The sequence below is a fragment of the Azolla caroliniana genome, unplaced genomic scaffold (genome assembly GCF_043228905.1).
Source record: "Azolla caroliniana isolate FFs.n. ecotype wild unplaced genomic scaffold, voAzoCaro1.0.p SCAF_18, whole genome shotgun sequence".
Lineage (NCBI taxonomy): Eukaryota > Viridiplantae > Streptophyta > Polypodiopsida > Salviniales > Salviniaceae > Azolla > Azolla caroliniana.
The window spans coordinates 17,851,356-17,872,407 of record NW_028230453.1 but is presented as its reverse complement, the minus strand read 5'-3'; the positions used below and the strand labels follow the sequence as shown (position 1 = coordinate 17,872,407).

General features: G+C 37.3%; 1 protein-coding gene across 1 annotated transcript; it reads left to right on the top strand.

Annotated features, from left to right (window-relative positions):
• The first annotated feature begins 6,090 nt into the window (after window positions 1–6,090).
• Window positions 6,091–20,740, top strand: ECA3 (endoplasmic reticulum-type calcium-transporting ATPase 3). The gene is made up of 34 exons (XM_087334477.1): window positions 6,091–6,239; window positions 8,419–8,469; window positions 8,638–8,671; window positions 9,431–9,448; window positions 10,050–10,186; window positions 10,270–10,344; window positions 10,771–10,816; window positions 10,901–10,960; window positions 11,068–11,148; window positions 12,801–12,886; window positions 12,964–13,065; window positions 13,374–13,427; window positions 14,168–14,269; window positions 14,348–14,406; window positions 14,570–14,714; window positions 14,799–14,906; window positions 15,012–15,164; window positions 15,251–15,355; window positions 15,514–15,710; window positions 16,859–16,970; window positions 17,747–17,845; window positions 17,937–18,082; window positions 18,197–18,254; window positions 18,326–18,418; window positions 18,493–18,543; window positions 18,617–18,748; window positions 18,826–18,927; window positions 19,362–19,416; window positions 19,504–19,589; window positions 19,664–19,812; window positions 19,932–20,037; window positions 20,133–20,186; window positions 20,272–20,320; window positions 20,415–20,740. Exons 1-34 carry the CDS (start codon window positions 6,207–6,209, stop codon window positions 20,483–20,485), a joined length of 3,009 nt encoding a protein of 1,002 aa, XP_087190603.1. The 5' UTR covers window positions 6,091–6,206; the 3' UTR covers window positions 20,486–20,740.
• Window positions 20,741–21,052: the final 312 nt, after the last annotated feature.

The following is a 21,052-nucleotide window of genomic DNA, read 5'->3' as shown; positions in this document are numbered from 1 at the left end:
CATATGCATATCTCACGAGTTCTACTCGGATACTCATTGGAGTTTCGTTTCTTTATTTTGGTCTAATTGCACACGTATTGATCTAGGGCTAGGGTCTTGGTCTACTTGTGGTTGGTCTTACTTAGGCATTCCTTCAATGTTACCCATCGACACCTCTACTTATTATTCTTGTTGGAATATATCATTTTACATAAGCACATAATGCTATCATGCATTTGCTCTATTGGTGCCAATCTTGTCTTGAGATGCAAAATTCTTATGATGGAGAGGATAGCCATCATTGTTTCAATATCCACTATGCCCATTATTTCTGTCTTCTTATTCATGCAAGGTAGATAAATGAGTTTATACATGCTATATTGTTGATAAGGTATATGTGGCTAGGTAGCTAAGTTTTGGTTAGGTCTAAGTGAATGGGATATATGGGATGTGTTTGTTTGTCTGTCTTTGTTCATCACATGCTTTGCACCAAGGGTGAAACAAGACATAATCATTAACGAGGAAACTTTTTTTTGTTGATTTACAAATATCGATAGGGTTTCTTTGCATGGTACAAGGATCAATAAGTTATTTCATAATAGCCAACCCTTCCTCATCATAAACATTTTATATTGATCATGTACATCCCAACCACGATGATGAATGCATGGATCCAACTCATCTCTTGGATGAGGTTTTGAGCCTTCAACCATTGATTTACATTCCAATTGAATTCCCAAGGATCTTATGGTTGTAAGCTAGTAACCCTACTTCGAATTGGTGGTCTATGAGTGGATTCCCTTATTGCTTGTGTATTTCTTGGGTGTAAACTTGGACACAATAGATCTTATCACATTTTTGCATGTAAAATACACAAATGTCCAAAGTCCAATAGGAACAAAGCAAGCCTTAGGAAAGGTCATCCATTCGAATTGTAAGAAATTCATTGGTTGACCTCATGACCTTGTGTTGGGATTTCGGTCCCTCCGGATGGGATGTCCGGAGATGAATGACGGCAAGCCCGGTTCCGGTTACGGAGCCGGATGACGAAGACCCCGGCTACGGAGCCGGATGATGAAGACCCCGGGTACGGAGCCGGATGATGAATGTACCCGGAGAGAGATCCGGATGCGGGGACATACTTGTGAATATGTTTGCCAAGAGCCCTTGAGGCTATATTTGTAAATAGCCCGAAAGTCATATGTGTATAAATATGACTTAGGGCAAACAGTTTTAGTTGCTGCTTATTTTTCTGTTTTTTCCACTCAAGGGGAGTGAAGAGAGAGCAGCCGTGAGAGAGGGAGAGAGATAGAGCGCGAGAGACGAAGAGGTAGACGCCTCTGTGTATTTCCGCCGCCTGTGGCGAGGACAGCGAGCTCAAGGTCGTCGCCTTGCAGCTCGCCATTGTATACTTCTCTGTATAGTGTTTGGTTTGGAGTCTTGTACTCCCGTGGTTTTTTTTCCCGTCTAGGGTTTTCCACGTTAATCCCTGTGTACTCGCGTTTTATTTTGTTTCTCCGTGTGGTTCCTATTTTCTGCTCCATTGATCCGCGATTAATCGGTTGTGGCCGGTCGTAGAAGGTGAATCCAAGCGTTGATTCCCGACACCTTGAACATGAGTTAGAACTCAACCTCGTACACCTCAAACTTTCGTTTGATTATCATTTCCTTAGGTCTTTGGTTGAACCATCCACTATTCTCAACTTTACATCTTAAACAACCATTTTAGGGATACCCTAGTTATTCCAACAATCATGGTCGATGAAGCTCTCTCTCTCTCTCTCTTGTAATTGGTGTCATGGGCACAATCATGCCACTCGTTGTTACTAGGAGAGTGAAGTTAGTGTTGTTGCTCAAAAATTGGGCTACTAAGACATTGACCAAGTTTGTTGTTTAAAGGGTTTCATTGACAACCCATTACTTTGTGGTGCCATCACTATAGACTCCTTGTATCTAGTGTATAGTTCTTCTTGAACCCCCTTAAGAATGTCATACCAAACCTTTGTGTTTAATTATAACATCTCCTCAACATGTTTCACTAGAATGTGATCAAGGCCTTTATTTTCTAGGCCTAGGAGCCTAATCATCCGACACATTTCTTATATGTGTAGCTAGACTTTGAGTGTAAGGATTTGTTGCAAAAAAATGCAACCCTAACACCACCCTCCAAATGCACATTTTTGTTTAGTTGTGCATTGGAGTTGATGCCTATTGGCACTAATAACCTTGTCTCTTACATTTGTTTCATGTGGACGGCTATCCTCTACATGTTGGAAAGTCCATTCTTCGAGTTGGTCAATCCATATACTAGCTTCAATAGTTTTATGTTGTTATTCTTCTTGTTCTTGAAGGAGATTTGTATACTTTTATACTTACCTTATTTTCTCTCTAAGGTTTGTATACGCCACTAAATATGTAGGAAATCTTTCTTCTTGATCATTTGGTCTCACCTTATTTTCCTTGCCTTTTGATATTTGACCAGTTATTGAGGTCATACGATGTGATGCCTTATTGGGTTAGGACCTCCTTGGTTTCCATTCATATTTATGTATTAGTTTGGGTTCCCTGCTCATATTGCTCTAAATCTTGTGCAATTTGTTATCATTAGGTGACTACTTATACCCCCTACTTTTAATGACACATGAGAAAATAGGTTTGTGCCACAACCTTGACATCTGGCTTGTTTTTAAAACCAAACAATGAAGTCTTGAGCTTCTTGGTTCATAAATGTGGTTGGCTTAAAAAGTAGCAAGATGCCTATCTTATTGTATACTCACCTATTGGTTGCATGATTATGAAGAAATAACACAAATACAAAACATAATCATACATTGAGAGGCTTAATCTTCGTGGTTAACCTCACACTTTCTCATTGGGACATCTTCAACATAATTTATCATTTAAGTGGCTCCCCCACCACTAGTATGCAATTGCTTGCCTCAAGAGCTCATTGATTGTCTAATTGTCACTGATAATGGCGCAAAATTAGATGTGTCACCTCTAGTTTTGTTGCATAAAGCATGTGGACGTCTCTTGGTCAAAGTTCCATCTCCTTCCTAAGGACATGTCACAAGGTTTGGTTGTCATTTACCCTTTCATTGGAAAAATGGGAAGAGTGCTTTCAAACACTCTCAAGCTACTAACACTCATGTATCACAACTTAAACAAACTTTTCCTCTCCTCTCTTAAATAATTATTTTAACTAAGAAGCTAATTGGTGCCACAATGTGGCTTAATCATTCAACCCAAAATCCAACAAAGTGGCTCAAATTGAAGTTCAAATTTAATAACTTGAGCCATAACTTGCCAACTCGAGTGGCTCAAATTGAAGTTCCAATTTAATATAAACTTAGGAGCAACTCGGCGTGAAACCCAAAGTTTAGGCTAAAATCAAGTGACTCATTGTTGCCTCCTTAATCACCATTTCTCAATCCACTCAAGCCAATAAGCCATGGCTTTGCGGGGCTTCCGTGTGCTTTCACTGGAACACATCTATGAATTGATGAAGTTATACCTTATGTCGATGTTGTTGGCCTAGGATCTTAACTGGCGTATACCCTTTTGGTGGCGAACAAGGCCAAGGTGGTTGTCGAGCACCTTGGAGCTACTAGTGTACTTAACCTTGATTATTAACACTTATGCTCGCACACAAACACACACACACACACACCCTCTCTCTCACTCACTTTACTTTTTGTTGCACATAGACATGAATGCAAAGACAAAGAAGATATAAGAAATAATACACCATTTCTTATTGCAAGGAGGCTTAGCACCATACAACTGTGAAGAGATTGATGTTTGTCTTAATTAGCCCTTGTTGAGAGTCGAACTCAGCTTCCCATAGATAGGTTTCACACTAGCTCATGGACATGTTGGGCTAGTTTTGTAAATAGTAGAAAGGGCACTTGCCCTAGCTTAGTTGGTATATAAACCAACACATTGTAACTTAGTTACTGTTGGATGTTTTATGTTTGATGCATTTTTGGTTAATATACGTTTTATCTATCTCTGCCTTAAGAGCTCTCTCTCTCTCTCTCTCTCTCTCTCTCTCTCTCTCTCTCTCTCTCTCCCTCTATTGCCTCTCTCACACACACACACACACACTCTCAATCTTCTTCCGCTGCATTGCAATCACTCTTGCCTCCCATTCCGTTACAACCCTTAACTCTCTTAGCTCTAATGGGAGATTAAGGGGATAGAGTAGGAGCTCTACTGCGGTAAAGGAAAGAAGAAAAGCTATGATCGGAGAAGAGTTACAAATGTCACCAAATGGTGGCTTTTATAGCTTTTTACAAGGTTGATAAGTTTCTTTCACACTAAGTTGCCCATTGGCTTACATTTCTTCCTATTTAGTTTGCTATATCCCCTTCTTTCCTATGGTTTGTTGAGCTCAGTGTCTCTTGTTGGTGCCTCAATCTCCATAACCAGTGTCTCGGGTGCCGGACACTTAACATGGCTCAAGTGCAAATAAAGTTTTTTTTAAAAAGTGGTCTTAGCTCAATTAGATTCATGATTGAGCTCAAGGTTTGCTTTTTTTTATATGGATGAAAGCTAAGCCAGTTGGCTTGAGACCCTTCAAGCCAAATTGAGTCGAGTCACCCAGACATCGATTCCTAGTTCAACCTACTAGCTAATGATACATAAAAGCATGCACAAGTGAGCAAACAATGCTTCTAGTAGTTATGAGAACCACAAATGACATACAAGAGCATTAGTGTAAGGCTTAGAGTAAAATACTTGTAACTCAAGAGTAATCTCATTAAAATGAGTGGAGAGGGGAGAAGAGACAATGAAGAAGAAAGAAGTATAAATTAACTTCTTTTAAGAGACCCTTTTTAATGTAGTCTTGTCTTTGAGAAACAACAAACCAAATTAAATAAAAGTAACAAATATCTCTAGCATAGGTCGATCCAAAATGGTGGTCTCTAAAGTGAGGGAAGTACCTACAATGGCGTACAAGAAAGAATAGAATAAATGTTTTTATCATTCATGAGGAGATCAATTTTGACCTATGGGACCAAATAAACACAATATATTGTACGTGAATCCTTGTTAAGAATGGGGTTTACTACTCTGTGGTAAAAATTCTCAATGTGAAAATAATGCACACACATTTGTGATCGCCCTAAGCAAATTCATTTCAATCTCATTGCTAGTCCGCACTCTTGGGTAAACTCATGTCTTGTCTTGAAGATCACAATCTAATTGTGAACTTAGAGATTCTTTCATCAACTTCCACCAAATACTGTTGCCAACCTCATGTAGCCCTTGATGTTTCCACGATCCCTCTCTAGGGCCAATGCTCCATCTACTTTCGCAAGTCTAATCAAGGTGGACGTCTCACCTGTTTACTTCAAGAGACTTGTCACGATCTTGTTTTGTGAAGCAACCTCTTTCTTGTGCATTGTCGAACACATTTGAATGTATATTCTCCGTTTTGCCACAAAGTAGCTCCTCCACACCCACTCCACTCGCTAAGATAGTAACTACCCACAATGTAGTAAGAGTTTAGTGTCAATTCATCTCAGCTTGATTGTTCCATATCTTTTTATCTCGTCTAGCCCGTACTGTTTTTGCGATCCCTCTCTAGGGCCAATCCTCCATCCACTTTCACAAAAGCCCAATCCAGGTGGACATCTCACTCACTACATGTAAGGATCTAGTTAATTGAAGCACCCTCTTTTCTTGTTGCTTTGTCAAACAAGTCTGAATGTCGTATCTTCTCCACCTCGCCACAAAAACGCAGCTCCTCGGGGTCCATTCCATCTGCCAAGTTAGTCGCTACCCACAAAAAGTAGAAGAGGGTCTGGCGGTAGTTAAATCTTTGCTCGAGTGTGCCATACATCTGGGGTGTTAGAAACGGTACAAATCCTGGGATTTGTTCGGCCGATTTCTCGAAGATGAGATGGACGGGCGGCCGAAGCCGAAGGCCGATCGATGAATGAGAGGCAAGGCAAAGAGAATTGAAAAGAGAATGAGATTTCTTTTTGTTTTCTTCTTCTTCCTCTTCATGTGGGGCAGAGCACACGAGAAACAGGACTGAGATGGAATTGAGACACTGAGTGATGCAGACGCTTCTGTAGGGAAGAAGGAGAAGAAGAGAGGACGAAGTCCCTCCCCCTTCTTTTTCTCTTTTTTGCTTCTTTTGGTCTCAGCATCTGGCTTCAGAAAAAGACAGTGAGAGTGATAAAGCAAAAAGAGAAGGGTATCAAAAGAAGAAGAAGATGGAGGATGCTTATGCTCGATCTGTACATGAGGTTTTTCTCAGACCTTTTTTCTATGTAGATCTCTATTACATCACGTGTTACATCAAACTAAATTTTTTGGTTATGTTGATTCAGCTTACAATGTAAGTAGCTTATACGGCATAATTTGATGATAAATTGAACTGTCAATGTATAAGTGGAAAATTCATCCTTCTTGATACTGATCATTATCACATATAGCAACAAGGAGACATTTTTCATTGATTTATTAAGTTAGTTCAATCCTGACAATTATAGCAAAAGAAAATAACTTCCAATATAGGTGGACATGCATGTCATTTGTGATAAGAGGAGGAATAAGATGTTGCCATACATCTTCTAGAGGTTCGATAGCTCATGTCATATGATTATAGAACATGGATCCATTCTCTGTATCCATGTGAAATGTCACAGTGAATCCATGTGAAATGTCACGATGAATCCTTGTGAAACATCCAACCCAAATATTATGACAGGAACACGAGAAACTTGGAGTTGTGAAAGCACATGAAATCTTTCCTCTTTGCATCCAAATCAAGATTAGTTACATTCAACTTACATAATAATCTGCTCATTTTATTTGGACTGATATATATTCTATGATAATATTTAGATTAGTCCAACTCAATGCTCCTCGAGATCACCAGATAAACTTAGGTCAGTGACCTTTGTCCATAGAATATAACATGGGAGTATAGAACCAACAGAACCACTTCTTTAGTCTTGCAAAATCTTGCAATATCTCGTGCTATGTGGTCTACTACGACATTTACAAACTAGATGCCTCTATTAATGTGCATGCATATTCCTTTTTATAAGAGGAAACAAGAATCATTTACATCCTCTAAAGGCCTCTATCTATGTTCCCATTCTCTACATGCGACCTCATGTGATGATGACTGACCCATGTGAAACTTTCAAACAAAGTATTACGATAGGAACACAAGAAAGTTTGGGTAATGTAAGAGTATGAGATCTCTCATCTTTGTATTCAAAGAATCATTGTTAAACTAAGCTTACATTTAATCTTTCACTTGATTTGGATTGCTATACTTTCTATGATAATCTTGGATTGCTTATATGAAACAAGCCTCTTCATTGGTCCCTTAGATCAATAAGAGACTTAGATTAGTCACCTCTATTGTCAGAATACAACCAGAGAGCATGGAGCCAATAACAATAAACCATTTCTTTATCAAACGTTTACAGTTTTAGAGGTGGTGGTTCATTGAAGCCATTACCATCCTTGACTTAAAGTTCTACATAATCCATGTTTTGATCTAGTGTAGTACATCCTCAATGTGTTTCGATACAAAAATTAGTATCGTGTTTTGTAATTGAAATCGTTTGTTTATCATCATAAAACGTAGTATGTAATTTAGGCCTTGATCTTGAAATTCCATCTTTGATCAGTTAGGGTCTTGTCTATCTCGCGCTCAAACATCATTATCTGAAATTAGGTTTCACACAAAATCATCCAATGGAAACATTGTGCTAATGTTACCCACATATCCATATTTCACTAGCTATATTTTGTTTTTACTGTAATTACTAATGTATGCTTATATATAAAATATTTCATATGCTCATGGATATTGATAAAATAAGCAAGACTGCCAGGGCATTTATTACTTCTCATGGTGGATATGCTGGGGTTTCCATTGTGTTTTTACTTGTTGATTTGATTTTCTAGGATTAGTTTTGTGTAACAGCTTTAATAACTCCTTTTGTAACCATTGGAGCTGATTAAATCGAGGCTTGAACAATGTCATGTTATGTAGGTGATTTACTTTGATTGATTTGGACAATCATTGTTTCAGTGAGAATGTGCATTGAAATCTATATTCTGCTGTATGACACAACTTTCATAGATAAAATATAGTTTCCTTGACTGGATCCCATCAAAATGATTAGTTGTCTATGTCTGCAGAAAATCCCTACTGTAGTCTTAAGTGTTACTGCTGCTCCTTTTGGAGTTTTGAGATCAAAATAATATATGTATTGAATTTATTGTTTATGTGTATAAACACATGGGATGTAAGGTTTGAAGAATTACACTAGAACTATGCTGGTTACAATGACATATGTTTACTATATCAACTTTATTAATTTGAAAACTTTATCATTTTAAACTTGAATTTATAGCTTTGGAAAGTTCCAATATTGTTTTGTGAACTTCTATGTGTTTCAGGTCCTTGCATTCTTTCAAGTGAATCAAGATAAAGGGTTAACTGACTTACAGGTAACTAAGCACATTCATCAGCTCCATATCTTGCAAGATAAGAAGTTCTGTCAGAAGATATTGCATCTTCAGTGATTGGACTTTGTGATCACTTACATTCATGTTTCATAGGTTGGTCTATGGAATATTTCAAATTGTTTACAGTGGCATTATTTTGATCATCTGTAGGTGGCAAGTAGCAGATCTGTACATGGAAGAAATGGTAATTGATTTCTATAATTTCATTGAATGGAACCGTATTCTTTTGTATGAATGTCTTCTTCCACATCTTATGCTGGATTCCAAAAGTTCCTTCATGTGACATCAAATACATCGGATCCTATCCTCATTGAACTGGAAATTGGGCCATTACCCTTCCCTCCCCAGGGGTATTCCAAAGTCTCATTATGTTTTTGAAGTACATGGGGTAAGAAATTGGGCTGGTGGATCAAAGGACTTTTAGGTAAACTCAAGATGGAGATAACTGGAACTGTAGACAGTATCATCATACAACCCTTCAGCTCTGAACACCAAGGATAGTGTATCAGCCACTATTGGGCTGGTGGATCAAAGGACTTTTAGGTAAACTCAAGATGGAGATAACTGGAACTGTAGACAGTATCACCATACAACCCTTCAGCTCTGAACACCAAGGATAGTGTATCAGCCACTAAGGATGAATATTGTATGTGCCGACAATGCTGTGGCATTGTATATGTGTAGAGTCAAGAATTTTATAGTATCTTTAAAAAGATGCATGAAACTTTCAACTAGTAGAGGAACTACTTCGAATATGAGTAGCTCCAGTAAACAGATGAATAAAAACAAATTTCCTCAATGAAAAATTTCTTTATGTATGGATTGATGGCATGTGAGAATTCTGCTGCATGTATTCTTTAAGCAACAAGTTTTACGTGCTTTTCACGACTAACTGATATCTTTATGGTGTTTTGGCATGGGAAATCAACATCTTTCATTGCAGAGCTTCCGCCAGAGGAACGTAAGTTGGTTAAATGTTTATAGTTGGTGTGAAACCATAATTATGTTAGCTTTTGAAAGACGGAGATCTGAATAATTCTTTTTCTGATGGCATCTTGTTTATACTTGATAAATGTTCTTCCTTAATTTCTGTTGATGACCATATGGAATGAGCTGAACTCTTGTCTTTCATGAAAAGGATCAGAACTTCAATTTCTTCTTATTCATTGAGAGTGCCCTGTTTTATATTGTTTCTTTCTGATTTAGTTCAGTTCAAATGCATTTAAGATATCAGATCAGTTCGAGTGTGTGCCCATTTAGGTGGTCTCATATGTATTGTAGGCATCCATTCTCTCATTTTCTTTGAGTTTTAGGTTTCTTAGAAGGAGCTTTTTCCAAATCATGATATGATCCTTCATATATGCTTGGAATGGGAATTGTTTTCATGAGTTGACAAGCATGTATTTTAGTGTTGAAAGTAATGGCATAATGGTAGAATATTTATGGCCATGTAGCTTTTGGTGCAGATTAGAAATACAGAAAATGCATACATGTTTATAACCCAAAAGAAGTTTCATACATTATTTTTGTGATCCTAAACTCTATATGGATTTTCTTGTCAGGCACTCCTTTCTGGAAACTTATACTCAAGCAGTTTGATGACTTTCTTGTGAAGATCTTGATTGTTGCAGCAATTGTGTCTTTTCTTTTAGCTCTTATCAATGGGGAAACTGGTCTAAGTGCTTTCCTAGAACCAACCGTAAGCTTTCGCTCTGACAACCGTTTAGCTGGATAATACCAGATTATGTCAGTTAAAACATTTTTGCTGACTTGATTTACCAGGTTATCCTGATGATCTTGGCTGCAAATGCAGCAGTTGGGGTGATAACTGAAAATAATGCTGAGAAAGCTCTCAAGGTGACCCCTTTCTATCTAACTCAAGGATAGTATTCTGTGTGATACATAAATACAGACAACAATAATGCAAACTTTGGATATTTGAGGTGGTGCTACCCAACGAAATTCATGTCTTGCTAATCATCATTAAATCCGCAATGTCACAAATTTGGGATATCTGATGTTTATAATGGCAATGGGAAGGAAGCAGTAAAAAAAAAGGCGAACTAGAGTGTGAATGGGAGAAACAATATAATAATGCCATTTAACCACACCAGAGGATCTGTGAACTTTCGTTTATTGAAGGACAACCTATAGGATATCTCATAATAAATATACTTAAAGACAGTACTAGATCAAATCCAAAATACACTGTCAAATGCATGTATCTTTGACACCCAAGATCCATACCTCAACATCTCATCATATGTTTTTAATTTTTAACAGGAATTGAAAGCATACCAGGCTGAAGTGGCAACTGTTTTAAGGAATGGTATGGAATGCTTGTATGAGTTCATTTTGTGTTATGGTAAATTCAAACAGTCAAGTCATAGTTTTATACTTCTTTTGGGTGCAGGTCTTCTGTCAATTGTACCGGCTGCAAATCTTGTTCCAGGAGACATTGTTGAGGTTTCAGGTTACAAGTGAAACACTTCCGTTGCAATCTTTGGACAAAACATGTGCTCTTTATTAAACTCTTCCTTATGGAAAGAAATGATACAATTTGTTTTTGTTGTATTTCAGTTGGATGCCAAGTACCTGCTGACATGCGAGTGGTTGAAATCCTAAGCAGTGAATTGAGAATTGATCAGGCCATACTCACAGGTTGCCTTGTTTTTTCAACTGCTACATTTAATAACAATTCTGAATATAGTAGAGGGAAATGTGTCAAGACATCCCATATGTCTTAAACACAATATAGACGGTTGCTAAGATGCTTTTGACTCTATGAAAGGCTAAATTGTATGCCAAACAATGACCATTCTTACGTCGTACCTTGTTGGAGCTCTTTCAGTTTTCAGTACTTGCCAAATATCTTATTAGAGACATTATGATGTTATCATGACATCACTCTATTGTAGGAATATCAAGGGTCCTTCCAAATATGAATTTAGAAAAGGATTTTAGATATTCTGTACTGCACCAATTAAGCCATTATTGTTCATATTGAACAGAAAGGATGAGAAATGTCAGGTTGCGCTGCCTTTGAATTCATGTTAGTAATTCTACCTTCACTAGCTGTCTGTATTTTTGTAGGTTAAATGATACTGATAACATTATAGGTTGCATGCTATTTCTTCGGATATTAGATTATTAAGGGAATAACGGAACTTCCATAGTGATTCATTTTTTTGTGAAAAACATACTTGAGAATAGTTTGACTGAATAAAAGCTAATGGGATTTTTGCAAAAGCTTTGTCTACCCAATCAACAAAAGGGATTGGTGGACTGTATTGATTCATTGGGTATGGATAAGGTGGAATGAAATCAACGTTTTTGAATGTGTAAAGTGAAGATGTTGCAATTATGAGCATGTTTCCACTGTCTTTAGCTTTCTATCTTAGATAATATACAGAAGCTATTCCAAATGTCTATTGTGAATTACATAATTGGGCTTTCTTAAGAGGATGCATGTGCTGTCATGCACCTGCTAAATTCCAAGGAAAAAGGTTGTAAAATTGTGGTTATTAAAATTTACAGCTTTACTTGTGTAAATCACAGCAAGGTATCATGAATTTCAACTTTTGGATGTAATTGATGTTTTTCTTCCTAATTGACTTATAGGAGGTATTTGTTTGTGGATAATTCCTTAGCAGATGAATTATCATAGTTTCATTAGTATCTCTTCATCTCCCACAAGTCACGAGGATAACCTTATGGGATTATAGCAACCCACCTGTCAGTGAAACTGCAAATTGGCATCCCAGAAGAAGTGTTTCTCTAGAGGCAACACACTCTTTATTATATCGTTGGTCTTCGTTTCCATCAGTGCATGTTCCAGACACAATTGCAACATGCACTCACATATGATATGTAAAAGATATATTTTATATTATCTAAATTCTGAAGTATAACACCATATAAATTGCCATATTGTATGTTACAAAAGATCCCAGACCCCAAGTACCCTCATGGATTGCAGCTTAGCAATATATTGGGAGACTCTTGAGAGCCAGGACCTTCACATGGCAGCAGTAAACAAAGTGCAGACTACTGTTGACAAAAACCCATACCTTTGATGCCTGTCTGCTGCCACTGGCATCCTGGTGAAGTCTACCTATAATATCACACATAACAGAATCATGGTCTGTTATTCATGCAATAGTTTTGAGCATTGATGGTATTCTCACATATTTATGTATATGGTTTGTATATTAAATATATGTAGAGACATAAATGTATTTAGACATGGATTTGTTGCAAATGTTTTTTTATGTATAAAAGAGGAGCGCATCAATGATATGTTTGAAATACAGGGGAAAGTTGTTCTGTGACTAAGAACATTGATGCTACTAGTGCTGAGAGGGCTGTTTATCAAGATAAGACAAACATATTATTCTCTGTGAGAAGAACATTCTCGTCTCTGTTCTACTTTTGTGTGAACACTATGATGGTAGTATGCTAAAGCTGTTTATGCAGGGTACTGTTGTTACGGTTGGACGTGCCAGAGCTGTAGTTATCAGTATTGGCTCAAAGACAGCTATGGGGAAAATTCGTGATGCAATATCAGAAACTGCAGATGTAAGCTTATCCCTATTTCAAACTTTTATCATGGCTTAATGATTTGATCATAATATGTAGAATCATGTTTGAATATATCCTTAAATGTAAACGGAATACATGAATGGAAGCTTAGCGATTGTCACATTCTACAACAGTGGCTATATTACTAATTTATTAGCTCATTTAGGATTGTCTTTACATAGATGCTCAGTATAATTGCATTATAAACCTTATTGCTTCGTATCGAATGTCTTGCTTGCTCACTAGTACATTGGATGAATGGATGGAGGAATAGCGAGACCACTAAAAGTGATTTATTAATGCAGGAAATGACACCACTCAAAAGGAAGTTGGATGAATTTGGGGCCTTTTTATCGAAGGTATACATAATGCCTTTTTTTTAGAATATTTACATATGTCATATGAAGAATCAGAATGGATAGAGAGGTACATTGAATGTATTTTATAAGTCCCAAAGACAAACAAGTACTGCAATAAATTTGATGCATCAGAAGTATATATCCTATAATTATGACGAAGGTATCAGTTTAAGGCTAAAGTTAGATTAGCGAGCTCATTCAATGTGAAGTCTCAAAGGTTTGCAAACTATTGATGCCATAATAGAAACTGAATGGAAAACCATAAAAGATTGATTGACTTGCTTATGTAACTTAGTATATACAATATGTTCATACATTTCCTTTCAGGGGTTTATTGGTTTCTTTCCTATTCCTTCTGCAGACATCCTCCAAGGGTGATTCTTATGTAGCTATGATCACAGCGTCATGACTATAAATAATAAGATAAACCATGACTCAAGAAAACAGTACACCAGAGTTTAAATATCGACCTGTGTTATTACTCTATTGATTTGATTGCATTTGATACTCAGCTTACACTCAGGTTGGGATAATGTTAATACATTCTAAATATTTGAGAAGTATTGTTTCTAGAAAGGAAAACACCACTTTTCAAATCATAATACTATTACTGCTAAGAGAGGCATGGATCTTTTAGTAGGTTCAAGTGATACTGGTTTTATTTTGTGCACTTTAGTGTTGCATAGGCAGTGGAAAACCACGATTCACTAGGTTTATTAACCTGACCACTATTGATACAGGTAATTGCTGTAATCTGTATACTGGTCTGGATAGTTAATATCGGTCACTTTCGTGATGCAACACATGGAGGATTACTAGGTGGCGCAATCTACTATTTCAAGGTATTGTGGTTGTTTTTGGTTCTATTTAAACCATATCCATGGCGTGTTAAGTTTCACCATGTGCTGGGTTGTTGACAGATAGCAGTTGCATTGGCTGTCGCTGCAATACCAGAAGGGCTTCCTGCTGTTGTCACAACGTAAGAGCAATCATATTTTTCCATTCAGAGTATGGATATTGAAATGATTAAGATAAATATTATCCCATTGTAAGAAGTATCCTGGAAGGAATGATCAATGAACTTCCATTCACTATTGTTCTTATCCCACATGATTCTAAATAATGTGCACTGCCCATACCAGGTGTCTAGCACTAGGTACGAAAAAGATGGCCAGGTTGAATGCTATTGTGCGCTCATTGCCATCAGTAGAGACTTTAGGTTGTACAACTGTAATATGCAGTGACAAAACCGGCACGCTCACTACAAACATGATGTCTGTCTCCAAGGTGATTGTAGCAATGCTTTAGCTGTCTACATTTTTGGAAAAACAGATTACGTACAAGTGTGATAAGTTCTTTTTATCAATGCAGATATGTGTTATTTCATCTGTGCATAAAGGTGCATTATCTGTTCAGTATGAGGTTACTGGAACAACCTATGCCCCTGAGGGACTGATACTAAATTCTGCAGGTGTCCAGGTTTAGTATGCTTCATTATCTTATATGTTTTGCTTTTGATTATCTTCTATATTAATTATTAAATGATCTGTTTTCCCGTTCTTTTGGGGGAACATGGACCTGCAGATTGATCATCCTGCTCATCTACCATGTTTATTGCATATCGCAATGTGCTCTGCCCTTTGTAATGAATCATCTGTCCACTACAACACAGACAAAGGGGTTTATGAGAAGATTGGAGAATCCACAGAGGTTGCTTTGCGGGTTCTGGCTGAGAAGGTTTGAAACTGCTAAATTAGGATATTTATATAGACACTTCCAACAGTAAATAATCTGGTCGAAATTTTGATATTGTTTTTATGCAGGTTGGGTTGCCGGGCTTTGACTCTATGCCAACTGCATTAACAATGCTAAGTCGTATTGAACGGACTGCATACTGTAATCACTATTGGGAACAACAGTTTAAGAAGGTGTGCCTTTGTTAACATGGGTTTGACATGTTTCTGATTATTTATTGTATATCAGTCTTTATGCACTCTGCGATTCTTGTTCTTGTAAATTTGACTTTCTGCTGTATTAATCATTAAAAGTAGGACCTTTGTGAGTGACCTTTTTGTGATGATGACAGGTTGCAGTGCTTGATTTTACCCGAGAAAGGAAGATGATGAGTGTGCTATGTACAAGAAAGCAACAGGAGATTCTGTTTTGTAAGGGCGCTCCTGAAATAGTTATTGCAAGATGTACATATGTCCTTTGTAATGACGACGGTTCAGCGGTTCCTATGACTTCAGAAATCCGTGCGGAGCTGGAAGAAAAGTTATCCAGGTATTATTACCCGAGTTTCATTTGGTATTGTTTTCAGCCTTTTTAATGTTTCTATATTCTTTCCATGTCCTGTTTTTTGTTTCTCCACTGAGCACACTGAAAGCACTTTTCAACTGCTGCGGTGAGATATATGCGAATGTACTTGTTCATTATCCAATTTTCTGTCTAACAGGAAAGAAAGGGATATACCTGAGGTATCACCAGCTGGACAAAAAAAACGTACATGATGGGCTCACGTGTATAAAGACTTAAGAGACATTATGAATTATATTGCTTGCATTGCAAATGATTTGTATACATGACTATAGACTGAGGAATGTCTTCCCGTTCCCCTTTCTTGAAGCTGTTGGTATGTGTGTGAAAAGCCTGGTTAGGAGTCTCTACTTATCCAACAAGTGAAACTGATCACTGATGCGCAGCATGCCTGTTATAATAAAGTACAGTCTAGTGCTCGGTATCCACTCTCGTTAGAGTTCCTTGATCTCTGACCAAGATTCCTGCATGAACTAATTGAACTATATTGCTGCATTGCAAATGGCTTGTATAGATGACAATAGACTAAGGAATGCCTTCCCTTTCCCGTTTCTTGAAGCTGTTAGTATGTGTGTGAAAAAGCCTGATTAGGACGCACTACTTATCCAACAAGTGAAACTGATCACTAATGTTCAACATGCAGCTTATAACACAGAACAGTCGAGTGCTCAGTTTCCACACTCGTTGAGTTCCTTGATCTCTGGCCAAGATTCCTGCGTGAACTAATTGAACTATATTGCTGGATTACAAATGACTTTTGGTATCCATGACAATAGACCAAGGAATGCCTTCCCTTTCCCCTTTCTTGAAGCTGTTAGTATGTGTATGAAAAGCGTGGTTGGGATTTAGTGCTTATCCTAGAAGTGAAACTGATCTTCAATGCTCAGCATGCCGTTTAGAATACAGTAGTCTAGTGCCCAGTTTCCACATATGTTAAAGTTCAATGCTGGGTTTTAAATAGAATTCGTCAAAAGAATTGGTCAAGAATGTTTTGATTTATTGCCCTCAAATCACCTAACAGTCGCTTGAAGTGAAATAATGGTTAAATAAAATTATTTATCATCATTTGTATTTTATGAACTAATCCATAGGAGTGATTTTATTTGTGTCTGAAGCTTTGGCAAAAAGGAGACATTGCGTTGCCTCGCAATTGCACTAAAGCTTATGCCAGTTGGCAAGCAATCATTGGCCGCAGAAGATGAGTGTAACTTAACATTTGTGGGCTTGGTATGTGATTCTACCTTGAATCCCTTTCAAACTTTGAAGTATTGGATGCACTGATTCATTGACATAGACTTGAAACAGATTATGCCCTTTACAAAATTGTATGTACAGTAATTGGTTTAGATGCAACTGTTTCCATGTATCTAAATCTTCACAGTGAGTAGTTTGTAGTTGGTATCAGAAAAATAAAACAAAACTTGTGACACGAAGAGCAATGGATTTTGTGAAGGAGTTTAGGGTTTATTTGTAATTTGACCAAAAAATTAGGGATTGCTTGTAATTTGATCTGAACATAAAGATAAATATCACATAAAAATGTTAAATACTCAATATATACTTGCAAAGATCCTATCTTTCTCCTCTTTTCTCCTTGGAAAGGAGTCAAAAACTGGAACAACTACATTTGCACGCAATTCATTCACATAAATGGGCCAACTTGGCTCTGAAGAGAAAAAAACGCATCCCTCAATTTCCAACATATGTAGGACTCGATATTTGCACACTTAATTTCTGGATGAACACTCTGTAGCATTCTATAAAAATAAGTAACTGAGAACTCCACAGAAGACTGACAGAATACTTTTAGTAACCCGTTTTAATAACTAGTAATCAGGAAATTCTCAGAAGCCTAGCAGGAAGACACTTGGAACTCCAAAGTATGTGTTACAGCTATCAAATCTTTTATATTATAACATGCCGCCAAATATCACAGACATCGTCTGGTGGGATAATACTTCTCTCCCTTTTGCTGATCTGGTTCACATGTTGACCTCTTACAGCTAGGGATGCTAGATCCACCAAGGGAAAATGTTAAAGATGCGCTAGCAGTTTGCAGGGCAGCTGGAATCCGTGTCATTGTTGTTACAGGGGATAATAAAGTGCATACCTTCGACTGCTTTGATGCTTTTCTCTCTGAACTGTTATCTCAGATTAACATCATTATCACTCTATTTGTTTATTTGGAAACAGGCAACAGCAGAAGCAGTCTGTGAGCGCATTGGGATTTTTGATGACTTTGGTGATAGAGATGGGAAATCCTATACAGCTTCAGAATTCATTTCACTCTCTCCAATGCAGCAGACTATGGCCTTACAGAAATTAGTCCTTTTGTCAAGGTACTCAGACATGCATGATTGGTTCATTAATCCAAGTTGTAGCATTGTTGCCACAGAGACCTATGGTTGGGCTCTTGTTTTGTTGCTTAAATAGGATATGTTTGGCATGTCCAGGGTTGAGCCATCACATAAAAGCATGTTGGTAGAAGCATTGAAACGTCAAAATGAAGTGGTAATTGTTCAACAATGTGAGTGACTCTATCATAAGATGAGTATCTGTATGTGTAAAACATATTGGGCCAGGTTGCCATGACAGGAGATGGAGTGAATGATGCTCCTGCATTGAAAAAAGCTGACATTGGTATTGCAATGGGCTCTGGGACAGCTGTTGCTAAGGTACAGTTCTAACTTCTCTGAACTATAAAATGATCTAGGGTAAATCGCCTAATATTTCCCCTACATTTCTGCAGGCCGCATCCGACATGGTGCTGGCAGATGACAATTTTGCCACAATCGTAGCTGTGAGAATATGCTTTCTACGTTTATTCAAAGATCTATGCTGTAAACCTAATCACCAGCATGCTGGCTTTGCAGGCAGTTGGAGAAGGAAGAGCAATATATAACAATACAAAGCAGTTTATACGTTATATGATTTCTTCCAACATTGGAGAAGTAGTCTGTATATTTGTTGGTGCAGTCTTGGGGATGCCAGAAGCATTGATTCCTGTATAGAACATACCTTATGTCATTTTATCCCTTTCATACACGTGCATGGAAATATTTTAATATCTGTTACCTTGTAGGTTCAATTGCTTTGGGTGAACCTGGTGACTGATGGACTTCCAGCAACAGCAATTGGTTTTAACAAACAGGATCGCAATGTGATGATGACGCGCCCCAGAAAGGTATCTGTTATCATGGCATCTGTGAATCTGCCCAAGTAGTTTAAACCATTTGGAATACAGCAGGCTGTCTATTTTAGTATTTATTTCAGAGTAATGCAGTTGCAAACCATGCCATATTTAATAGCTTCTGATCTGCTTCATATAATCACATCAATGTGTGTCAATGTTTGGATGTAAAATTATGATATTATTTTTCTAATCAACAACATTCACAAGCATGTAATTCTTACGGTACTTGTGAGAAAGAGCAGGTATGTCAATGATAAGGGAAGTTCTTGAGCAGATTTGGTATGCAAGTTTTCATCTTTTCGTTCTTGTAAAAGGGTTTTTACATTGATATTATCCTGTTTCACAGTTTCAATTTACAACCTTTTTCTTGGGCATTAGAGATAATAAGTTGCGAGTTTCTGAGTTTCTGTTTATACTTGATGCAGATGGATGAAGCTATCGTGAATGGATGGCTTTTCTTTCGCTATCTAGTTATTGGAGGTACTGAATGTAGATTTGTTACCATCAGAATGTCTTTAAGCTATCTTGTCGGATGTACCTGATAGTGAATATCTGATTCTGTTTCAGCTTATGTTGGTCTTGCAACTGTTGCTGGGTTTGCATGGTGGTTTCTTTATTTTGAAGATGGGCCCAGGTTATCCTATACAGAGCTGGTAATAATGGTAACACGAGTTTCATCCTGTGCATTTCCCCATAGCATGAAGACACTCACACTTTTGATGGGCAGGTGAATTTTGAGAGATGTGTGGAAGGCAAGTTCAGTTATTCTTGCACCATATTCCAGGATAATCATCCATCAACAATCTCTATGACTGTGCTAGTCGTAGTTGAGATGTTCAATGCACTCAATAACTTGAGTGAAAATCAAAGCTTACTGTTAAGTATTTTCCATACACTGTCATCTATGTGCTGGTGTTATTTTTTACACATGGATTTTAAAAGAATGTTGTGATGGTGTTAAAAGGTTCTTATGTCATTACTGTTTACTGTTATAGTTTTTTGCCTCCTTGGAGTAATCCATGGCTGCTAGGATCAATAGCTGTGACAATGCTGCTACATTTTTTAATCCTCTACATACAGCCATTATCTGTTATGTTCTCTGTAAGTGTTCAGGATAAATATGCTTACAACTTACCAATATATATGGTTTTTATATACATAACCCCTTTGTCACAACTTCCATCAATGCGTCACAGGTCACTCCGCTTTCGTTTGCAGAGTGGAAAGCAGTGTTCTGGCTTTCCTTCCCTGTACGTTGTAACCCATATATATATATTTCATGATTATAATGCATTTCATTTGGTAGCACATCATCTTCTTTTTCTCCTTTTCTAGGTTATCATTGTAGATGAATTATTGAAGTTCTTTTCCAGGAGCACCAGAGGTAATATAAAATACTTAATAATAGATCATCCACATCTGGCATTCTTTAATAATTATGTAATAAACAATTTTAAGTCGTGTTCTTCTCTTTGCAGGATCACTTTTGCCCTTCAAATTAAGAAGACGGCCAGATTTTCTACCAAAAAGTCAGACACGACAAAATTGATTGATAAATCATTTAGCAGTATAAATATTCAGATTTCACTAATTGCTCTTAGACTTTCTACACATCTGCCCCATAATTTATACATAGGTGAGGTTGATCATATCTTTTGTGTCCCCGGCAATCATCTAATTCCTCAAAAGTTAGGTCTGAGAAATTAGTGGAAAGTTACATGTCCAAATCCATAATTTTATCAACGTATATACTCTTGACATTCTGTTTCAACTTTCAATATTCAATTTCTAAAATTTAATTCAAGGGATTTTTCCCTGAGAAAATAAATGACGTGTGACTTATATTTCTTGCTCATTGTTATAATCCCATCTGATGTGAGGTGAAATGTTTACGAAGTCGCAAAAAATAAGTTTGAAGTGAGGTTTATATCACCGAGTTGTGAATAACCAAAGGAATGATTCTGCTCCATTGACATGGATTTAAAAGACAAAAAGTTAATGGTGGCATAACTTGTCTAATCAGCCAAAAACCTTATTCTAAATGTTTGCTCGCATCAATAGAGATGAAGGGAATGCGTGCAAGATTCTTGCGATGTCTTGCTTACTCTTTGAGCTC

What these genes read in the sequence shown, in the direction of transcription:
- ECA3 (XM_087334477.1), top strand. Translation starts at nt 6,207, where the DNA reads ATGGAGGATGCTTATGCTCGATCTGTACATGAG. An exon ending in AGACAAACATATTATTCTCT is followed by an intron (nt 12,887 to 12,963) that starts GTGAGAAGAACA and finishes CTGTTTATGCAG; the next exon opens with GGTACTGTTGTTACGGTTGG. An exon ending in ACTTAACATTTGTGGGCTTG is followed by an intron (nt 16,971 to 17,746) that starts GTATGTGATTCT and finishes GACCTCTTACAG; the next exon opens with CTAGGGATGCTAGATCCACC.